We start from the raw sequence: 9,622 nt of genomic DNA, 5'->3' as shown, positions 1-9,622 counted from the left end.
TTTATTTATTTAGGGGGCGGGGGAGGGGGATGAAAAGAAAATTCATTGCATAAAAAAGCTACTACAACCAGCCGCATCTACTTCACAAATTTGCTTTAGCATATCTGATCAAGTCAGTTTATACCAAGCTTATTATATATATATATCAAACAAAGTCAAAACCCAGCCCAACCAGGTTTTTCAAGTTTTTTGGCTGGTCAAAACCAAGATCTCAAGGACAGTTGAACATCAATTATAAATATTTATTTTACTGAATAGATCATATCCTTCTCATTCAATGGAAGAATTTCCAAATAATTAATACATTAATCTAGCTAGTTCCTTAAAGTTCCATAAGTGAGCTGATCACGAAAACTTCAGCATTATACATGAGCAAAACAAATTGACAAGTAAAATCCCCAAATTGCAAAACAGAATAAAACTTACAACAAATCTCCCTCTCAGAGAAGAAACCTTGAAGGAACAGAGGGAGGCTGCTTCCTCTCAAATCATGCTCCCGATATAGAAATTATAGTGGTGCTCCAGTAGCATTACAGTAACAGGATTTTTATCAACTAAAACTTCTTCCAATTTAACGATGGACCTAAAAGAATTACAGGGATCCCTGGGCCAAGTGATGACTCTCCATGACCCCAAGCCAAAGGATAAAAATGAGAAAAAAAATATATAATAAAAGAAAATTTGTACTATATACGACGAGCCAGCTAAATTAATTGTGACATTGTGACATTCTCCTTCAAAAGAATTAAACCTCCATACTATCACCACCCTGTGTGAAGTTTTTGGCGGTGAAACTAACATACTTAGCTGGATGCAACCACTTTTGCTGTGGCCTGTTTGATAGCCTCAGCATATGTCCTGTGCTGATAGGTAAGAGTTGATTCCAACAAGTCCCAAAGTGATGTCTTTGGGTTCCAACCTGCACCACCGATTGAGATTTCTGTAAATTTGCTACAACTCAAAGGCTCAAAGGCTCAAAGTAGAAAAATAAAGGAGAGTAAAAAACTACCAAGCTGTCTGTTTATTATTGTCATGTCTGGGATCCGCTTGTCACTATCATCATAACCTTCGCCATAGAAATCTTTAGAGCTTACATCAATGGTTGGTTTCTCCAGAGATGGTTCCCCACTTACCTTTGTGTATACCTGAACAAATAATGGAGAAAACAATTTACAGACATCAAATTGGATGCAACAACTAAAAGAATCTTGCACCAACAACTATAGAAGAAAAAGAAATTAGAAGTTTTGGGATATGTACCTCTGTCATCATCTCTGCAAGTTGCCTCACTGTAACTTCATTGTTAGGGTTGCCAACATTAAAAATATGTCCGTTGGCCCTAGCTGGGTTTTCCTGAAAAAGACACCAGCTGTTTCACTTGACAATGCCAAAGAAAAAAAAAAACAAAAACAAAAGAGAGGAAAGAAGAAATGCTGGCTCACGATCGTCAAAACTACTGCTTCAATTGCATCCTTAATGTACACAAAGGTTCTCTGGGACTGTCCTCCATCTACAAGCTTGAGTGGTTCACCACGCAAGAGATTCTGCAGGTAAAAGAGTAGTTATGTATGTAGCCTTGAAACAGTTGATAAGACAGTTAACCATACGTCTCGATGCTATGCTGGGAATTTAAACTTACATTACTGAAGCAAGCCAGAACTCGTGGAACACCTTCACTTGGACCGTCAATGCCTGGAATAAAATCCATCCTTGGACCTATCCAGTTGAACGGTCTAACAATGGTAAACTTAAGATCATTTTCCGCACCTTCAGCTGCAACCAGTGAAAAGCTTGATATAAGAATATGGCAATATGTACAAGAATTCCATCTGGGAAACTAAATATGGGTGCTCTGTGCTCACCATAAATCAGCCTCTCAATCAGTTGCTTTGCACATGCATAGGACCACCTTTGCTTCTCAATGGAGCCAAAAATGCAGGGAGATGCATCTTCTTTGAGAACATAGAATGCAGGGTCCTGTTTTCATGATTAACAAACACCAGTTTTATGAAAATCATTATCAATAACAGAAGTAATTCATCATACTTGATAATGCAACAGTCAGGCGAATGTTTCTCAGTCACCTTTTTAAAAATAAAAAATAAAAACTTAATAAAAATACATATATATATATATATATGGGGAGGGGGAGGGGGAAGGGCAGCTGGAGTGTTGGAGACTCCCCCCCCCCCCCCCCCCCCACATAAAAAATTCTATAGAAAGCTAAAACGAGGGAAAAAGAGAATCTCCAAAACATGGTTTCACCAATGCACAAAGTTCTCGCACTACAGTGCCTGGGAATAGCAATAATGTATGAGCAACCTTTGCTTCATGGAGAAGCTATTTCCAAACTTGAACATGTGAACACCAATTCACAATCAAGCAACCCTACAATTGCACCGAGGCCCACCCTCCAAGAAGAGAGCATCTACTAACATAAAATTTCACCTACAACTAAGTAGTATCTTTTGCTATGTGATCTAACCTTGAAGGTAGCACAAACCCAAACCTAGAACTGGTAAAAGTTTTCACCTATCAAAATTTTCAACTGTTGGAGACTCTGCAGAGCTTTTCTGAATTGGCTACAAAGCCTTTCTCCAAGCAAGAAGTAGAGTTGTCCCTGATAGGATTTCAGAATCCTGGGAAAAGTTCACTTCTGCAAGTCATTGCTACAGGAGGATATAGGGAAGATGCGAGCCCCACAGAAGGGTTTAATACAAGGAAGGAAAGGAAATGTCATTATGCAGCTTGGAAAAGCCAAGATTTTGCAGTACGTAGGACAGTTATTGCCCATGCAGTTTCTGCCGTTGTTCATGTTGCTGATGCGGTCAATCACAATAACTTGTCCACCTCAAAGAGTGAGATTCTTCACCTGCTGAGCAAGCCCTCACTGAATGGCATCCTGTTAGCTGGTATTGTTGAGCAAGGTTGACAAGCCCAGAAGCTCTTTCTAAAAAGGCTTTGACAGATCAAATGGGTCTCAAGCAGATAACTGATAGAGAAGTCTGTTGCATCATATCTTATATGTCTAACAGTTACCAATTATATGTTACCCCTAGCTTCCAAAAACCTAAGATAAACTGCTAATACAGCTCTTGGGTAAAATTACATCTCATCTTAATGCTTGTCCACCGCAGTTTGACAGATCAAATGGGTCTCAAGCAGATAACTGATAGAGAAGTCTGTTGCATCATATCTTATATGTCTAACAGTTACCAATTATATGCTACCCCTAGCTTCCAAAAACCTAAGATAAACTGCTAATACAGCTCTTGCTTAAAATGACATCTCATCTTAATGTTTGTCCACCACAGTTTGTTGCTGATGGTGCAGGAGGACTTCCATTGGGCAATCCAAATGAATCAAGTTAATGAACACCAGCATAACAGTAACGACTTCTAAAAACAGAATAACCTTTTAACAGTATGCTCAAACAATATTACCCGGGATATTGCCTACATAAAAAAACAAATGCATAACTCTACTGGAATAGCAATGGAAGTCAAACACGCTGATAAATCTATATGTTACACAAATAATAGACCTGCCTGATTTTAGAAAATGCTACAGCATAATTGATATTAAATTTTCCTTTTTTTTTTGGGAAAAAAAATGAAATAAGCAGTGGTTGAAACCAAATAATCATATATTAATAAAAATCATGATGTCCAAGGTGTCAGCTGAAGGTCTGTAATATTAAAAGACGCGCATGAAATAAAATCTGAACTCCAAAACCAAGACCCAGATTGACCCAAGAGCGACTCTAGATGTGAAGGAAGATAATTTATTTATTCCCAAAAAATAGAATAAAATAACTAAGATATGTTCACCTTAATATTTAACCACTGCAAGAGAACATAGATCTGAATTGCACAACCGAAGGCAGAGACAGTAAGAGAAAATGGCGTAAGAAAAAGAAGGTAACCTGTCTTAAAGGGTGATCCGTAGGGAGGAAACTTCCAATCGTTTTTCCATACACTTCACAAGTAGAGAAGTGGATTAGGCGCTTGTTGTTTTCTGAGCAATACTTCACCTGAACAATCAATTCAAACCCATGAACGTCATAGATTGCTCAAATTCAAAACAAGAAAAAGGAGAAAGAGGGAGGAACGAAAAAAAGAGAGGATAAAATAGAAAACAACCGCATCATTTATGAAATCGCAAATCCTTACAATTGGTAGCGCATCGATGAAATTGCTATAGATTGTGTCAAGAGGACGAGTATTGTAATCCGCTGGCGTACATATTGCCGCTAGATTAATTGTCTACACAGCAAGAAACCGCGTTAACTAAAGAAATTCACATGAAGTGTGTACAGAGGTGTGAACACGTTAGTAGCAGATCTGTTGGATCCAATAAACTACTCAACAACCAAAATGCGGAAGAAATCAAGATAATGGCAGGGGAAAATCAAAATGGAGAATGATAACGCACCAGATCGGCCATCTTGATGAGCCCCTCGAGTCTGGAATCATGCTTGATGTTTATCCGGTGGAACTGAATCCGATCGACCCAGGGAAGAGTTGCAGGCTCTAGTAAATGCTTTATCTTGTCGTTGTAAACATCAACAGCCAAGACCTTGTGTGAAGTCTCTGACATCAATTTCTCGCAGAGGTGAGAGCCGATGAACCCTCCGGCACCAATCATGCAAATGGTTATCGGTTTAATAGGGTTCCCGTCGAGATCCACTCTCGCCATTGCAGCCATTCTTAGATCTCTCTCACACAGAGTATCTTGATCTTGATTCTTGAAGAAACAAATGGGGAATGGCGAAGAATGAGAAGCTCAGAGAGACGGTGGCTGCTATAGAAAACTTTTGAGTGGGAACTGCGAAACGAGGCAGCCTTCAATTTAAAGAAGAGACAGAAAGTATCGGTTACGGAGTTAGATAAAGTGATTAACGAATAACGACAAGAGTAAGCGTCTATATGAGGTTAACACCGAGGGTTAAAGTACCGGTGTTGGATATCGTATCGGTCAGTGAACTTCAGAGATATATCGTATCAAATATTGTATCATATTAATTAATATATTTTAATATAAGCTAATAAAAAAACGTATTGGTATCATGGTATGTATCATTCAATTATATCCAATATTTATTAAAAAAAACAATTATATTCAATATAGACATCCATTAATATCGTACAATAATTTAAACCTGGGCTCGAGCCTATGAGCCTTCAACTCGGTTTGACCATTTTACCCAAACACTAAAACTCGGTTTGATGACAATTGCTTGAGTATAGAGCACAATTTTGGACCAATTTGATTCATCTTGGAAGCACTGTAAGTACCCCTTGGATTATTTTAGGTGATTTTAATGAAATTTTGTGTCATGCTGATAAATATGGAGGCGTCCCTAGACCACAAGCTCAAATGGATAGATTCAGGGAGGCCATAGATAAGTGTTGTTTACATGAGATTCGATGTTCTGGGTCAAAGTTCTCTTGGTCTAACAAGAGAAGGGGTCGAGCACTTGTAAAAGAGTGTTTAGATAGAGCTTTTGCAAACAGTGACTTTTTGCACCTTTTTGGGGGTATATCAGGTCATAGACATGCAATGGTGGGTTCTGATCATACCCCAGTGGAAATCATCCTACAACCTTCCAGAAGGAAACCTGTTAGATTCCACTATGAGATGAAATGGGAAGATCACCCTGATCTTTCTTCCCAGATCCAAAGAGGATGGGATGGTTCTAGAACTGGCTCAGACCTTTTTAAACTCCAGTCAAAAATCAATAATTGTACAAAAACCCTCAAACTCTGGAGTAAGCACACTTTTCAGTCCGCTGCCAAGGAAATCACTCGACTCCAATTGGCTTTGGAGGTTTGTCAACAACAACCCCCTAGTGATCAAAACAATGAGGATGAACTGAGACTTAGACATCAATTGGAATCTTTTTTAATTGCAGAAGAAAAGTACTGGTTTCAAAGATCTAGAATTAGTTGGTTAAAGGAAGGGGACCGCAATACAAAATTTTTTCATGCTTCCACTGCCCAAAGAAGGCACAAGAACTCTATTCTTAGACTTAAGGATAGAAATGGTCACTGGATTCATGAGGAAGGTTCAATAAAATCTGAAATTTGGAATCATTTCTTTTCTTTATACAAATCCTCAGATCCTCTTCCCCCTTATGACTTTCTAGAGAGCACCCCACAATGCATTAGTGACCAAGTAAATGATTCTCTTTGTAGACCTTTCACAAATGAGGAAATTAGAAAAGCCTTATTTCAAATGAAGGGCACTAAAGCCCCTGGCATTGATGGTCTTCCAGCTCGATTTTTTCAGAGGAATTGGGACACCATTGGAAATGATTTGGTTCTTGGTATTCAACACTTCTTTGAGGGGGGCCATATGCTTAGAAGTTTGAACAAGACTGTGATTACCCTCATTCCTAAGAGATCTAACCCCCAAGATGTATCCCATCTAAGACCTATTAGTTTATGCACTATCCCCTACAAGATAATTGCCAAGTGTTTGGCTAATCGCCTAAAACCCATCTTAGGGACCATTGTTAGCCAAACACAAAGTGCTTTTGTCCCGGGGAGGGCCATTTCTGATAATGTGTATTTGGCCCATGAGTATTTGCATTTCATGCGAAATTCAAGGTCGAAGAAGGGGTATATGGCACTTAAGCTAGACCTTTGCAAGGCTTATGATAAGTTAGAATGGTCTTTTATTGAGGCCTCATTGAGGAGGTTGGGTTTTGCTGAGAAGTGGATAAGGTGGACGATGCAATGTATTACCACTGTTGAGTATCAGCTTAAGATTAATGGTGATTTGACTGAGAGAATTATTCCTCAGAGGGGGATTAGGCAAGGGTGCCCTTTAAGTCCTTACATATTCATTCTATGCCAGGAAACTTTTAGTCAAAGATTAACTTCTAATATTGGGTTTCAAAGATTACCTGGATTTAGAGTGGCTAGACAGGCTCCAGAACTGAATCATTTGTTTTTTGCTGATGATTCCATGTTGTTTTCTCCTGCCACTATTCAGAATGCATCATTAATAAATGTCTTATTGCAGGAGTACGAATCGGTATCAGGACTTCACATCAATTCTGATAAGTCCAAAGTGCTCTTCAGTTCTCATACTCCAACTGGTACCAGATCTGAGGTAATAGCTATTTTGGATATCCAGGAAGTGCATTCACATGGCAGCTATTTAGGTCTTCCTACCACCTTTGGTAAGTCAAAAGCTCGGACTTTCTCCTTTATTTTGGATAAGCTTAGTGCTAAATTGACTGGATGGAGGGAAAAGTACCTTACACAAGCAGGTAAGGAAATTTTAATTAAAGCAGTTGCATGTGCTCTTCCCATGTATGCCATGTCTTGTTTTTTAATTCCTCAAGATCTGTGTAATCGGATCCATCAAAAAATCAGACATTTTTGGTGGAAAAACAATAAGGGACAAGGAATTAACTGGGTCAATTGGGAATCTCTGTGTAAGAGAAAGGTGGATGGTGGTTTGGGTTTTAGAAATTTAAACTGTTTTAACAGAGCCCTATTGGCTAAACAAAGTTGGAGACTCCTCACCTGTCCTGATACCCTTTGGTCTAGAATTATGTCAGCAAAATATCTGCAAAATCAGGATTTGTTAAGGGTAGAAGTACCTAGGTCTTGCTCCTGGGGATGGAAAAGTATTCTGGCTGGAAGAGATTTGTTAATTTCAGGAATTGGGAGGAAAATTGGCAATGGGCAATCCACTTTGATTTATAGAGATCCTTGGATTCCCTCTCTTCCTACTAAAGGAATTATGAGTTCTCCATTACATAATGGTCCTACCTTAGTAGGAGAGTTAATTGATTGGGATACAAATACATGGAACAAGAATCTTCTTGATTCCCTATTCTCACCTTTTGAGGTGCATGAAATTTTAATGTTACCCATTCTATCCCAATCTACTTCAGATGCTTGGTTTTGGACCAAACAAACACAAGGAAAATTCTCTGTGAAGTCAGCATATTTCCTTAGTTTAACATTATCTCCCGAAGTGAGTAACATTGCCTCTCCCTCTTCATCGTCTACTTGTTGGAAAGAAATTTGGAAGATTCCAAATCTTCCAAAAATAAAGCATTTCATATGGAGGGCGGCTAGTGAAGCTATTGCCACAAATAAGAATCTATTCAACGAGACATTGTAGCCCTTCCCCTTTATGCTTGTTATGTGCCTCTTCTGTGGAATCTACTATGCATGCTGTCGCTCTTTGTCCTTTTGCAAAAACTTGTTGGAAGGTTTCTCCTCTTAGACTTGATGTGTCTGAATTCTCGGGTCTATCTATGCATGATTGGATTACCTTTATACACTCCAAGTATAAACACACGAATGACTTGGAATTAGTAGATATGATTTGGAGTACACTTTGTTGGCTTATTTGGAATGCCCGCAATGAATTTGTTTTTGAAGGGAAGCAACCCCATTTAGAAGGATTGATGAATCGTTTTTGGGCATTATATAATGAAGTGCAATGTGTACAGTTGAATCTTTCATATGAAGAGATTGGACACACAATATCTGGCTCCAACTCACTAGATGTTGATTATCATTTTCAGGTCTATGTGGATGGCGCTTGGGATAAACAAAGCAAGAAGGGAGGACGAGGCTGTATCATCTGGGACTGGCATGGAGATTTCCTTGCAGCAAGGGCACATTTTGGTCTTAGCATGTCGGTAACTGCTGTGGAATTAGAGGCGATAAGGGATGGGATTTTGTTGGCGCAATCACTTCAAATTACCAAGCTGGTTATCTTCTCAGACTGCAAAGGTGCAATTGAAGCCCTAAATGGTGGGAGTCATTCATTAGACTGGACATGTTGTTGTTTTGTTGAGGAGATTTTGAAGCTTAGGATGTCTTTTGAGTCTGTGTTTTTTACTTTTATTAGTAGGTCCAACAACACTTATGCAGATTTCATTGCTCGTGGGGCTAGACATTTTAATATCTCTAGAATTTGGTGGAATTGCCCCCCGTATTTCATGTTAAAAAACTCTTTTTTTGCCTCCAGGGATTTTCAGCTGGAGAGCTTTATATAAGCTTACTTTTGGACGAAAAAAAAAAAAAAAAGGGGGGGGGAGGGGGGGGGGGGGGGGGGGGGGGGGGGGGGGGAAAAAAAAAAAAAGGGGGGGGGGGGGGGGGGGGGGGGGGGGGGGGGGGGGGGGGGGTGGTTAAGGATCAACGGTTGATGGACGACTTTTTCGTAATTTAAGATTCGTGTATGGCGCTTTTCTTTCCTAAAGTGTGTGGGGTCAGGATTGAGAAAAATTAAGACAGGAGACCGTTAAGGAAACATAAATAATAAAAATTAAGTGTAGAATTATATAAGGACAAACATCACAAGATCACGGTTCTGGGAAGGTGGCATCGCAAAGCACTGACGGTAGCAATGTCTTTGCCGTACTTATCAAGCAAGTACAACGGGGTTTGGAACTTTAGATCCCGAAGACAACTTTTATTTGCTGCAGCCAACGGTGATTATACATACAAAAACCATGATTCAAGGTACTAAAAAAAATTACTAAATATAACTTGTGAGAATACGTATCTAAATATAATTTTATCTTTTTATCTTTTTATTTTTTTTGTAAGGGACTTTCATTGTAACATGCAAGAAGGACTAATGACTT

The 9,622-nt window shown here is 39.1% G+C and overlaps 1 protein-coding gene and 1 long non-coding RNA gene across 2 annotated transcripts; one reads left to right on the top strand and one right to left on the bottom strand.

The window, feature by feature from the left end:
- Nucleotides 1-231: 231 nt before the first annotated feature.
- LOC149022481 (UDP-D-apiose/UDP-D-xylose synthase 2-like) lies at nt 232-4,855 on the bottom strand. Its single transcript, XM_089150559.1, has 9 exons — nt 4,435-4,855; nt 4,173-4,265; nt 3,926-4,033; nt 1,863-1,977; nt 1,640-1,773; nt 1,443-1,544; nt 1,261-1,353; nt 1,010-1,145; nt 232-919 (listed from the first exon to the last, which is right to left on the bottom strand). Exons 1-9 carry the CDS (start codon nt 4,705-4,707, stop codon nt 804-806), a joined length of 1,170 nt encoding a protein of 389 aa, XP_089006685.1. The 5' UTR covers nt 4,708-4,855; the 3' UTR covers nt 232-803.
- Nucleotides 4,856-5,241: 386 nt separating this feature from the next.
- On the top strand, nt 5,242-9,037 carry LOC149022480 (uncharacterized). Its single transcript, XR_016172030.1, has 3 exons — nt 5,242-5,289; nt 7,030-7,189; nt 8,555-9,037. It is a non-coding gene; the product is annotated as an uncharacterized LOC149022480 (long non-coding RNA).
- The last annotated feature ends 585 nt before the right edge of the window (nt 9,038-9,622 follow it).

Source organism: Hakea prostrata, chromosome 3, assembly GCF_041222555.1.
Source record: "Hakea prostrata isolate BN-2017 chromosome 3, UWA_Hpros_2, whole genome shotgun sequence".
In the NCBI taxonomy this organism is placed as follows: domain Eukaryota; kingdom Viridiplantae; phylum Streptophyta; class Magnoliopsida; order Proteales; family Proteaceae; genus Hakea; species Hakea prostrata.
This window is presented reverse-complemented; position numbering and strand designations above follow the sequence as displayed.

Bases quoted from the DNA above. Each gene is read 5' to 3' on its own strand.
- LOC149022481 (XM_089150559.1), bottom strand. From the start codon at position 4,707: ATGGCTGCAATGGCGAGAGTGGATCTCGACGGGAACCCTATTAAACCG. The intron at 4,034-4,172 runs GTAAGGATTTGC...TTGATTGTTCAG, and splicing joins TCATCGATGCGCTACCAATT to GTGAAGTATTGCTCAGAAAA. The intron at 1,545-1,639 runs GTAAGTTTAAAT...TTTTACCTGCAG, and splicing joins TTCTGGCTTGCTTCAGTAAT to AATCTCTTGCGTGGTGAACC.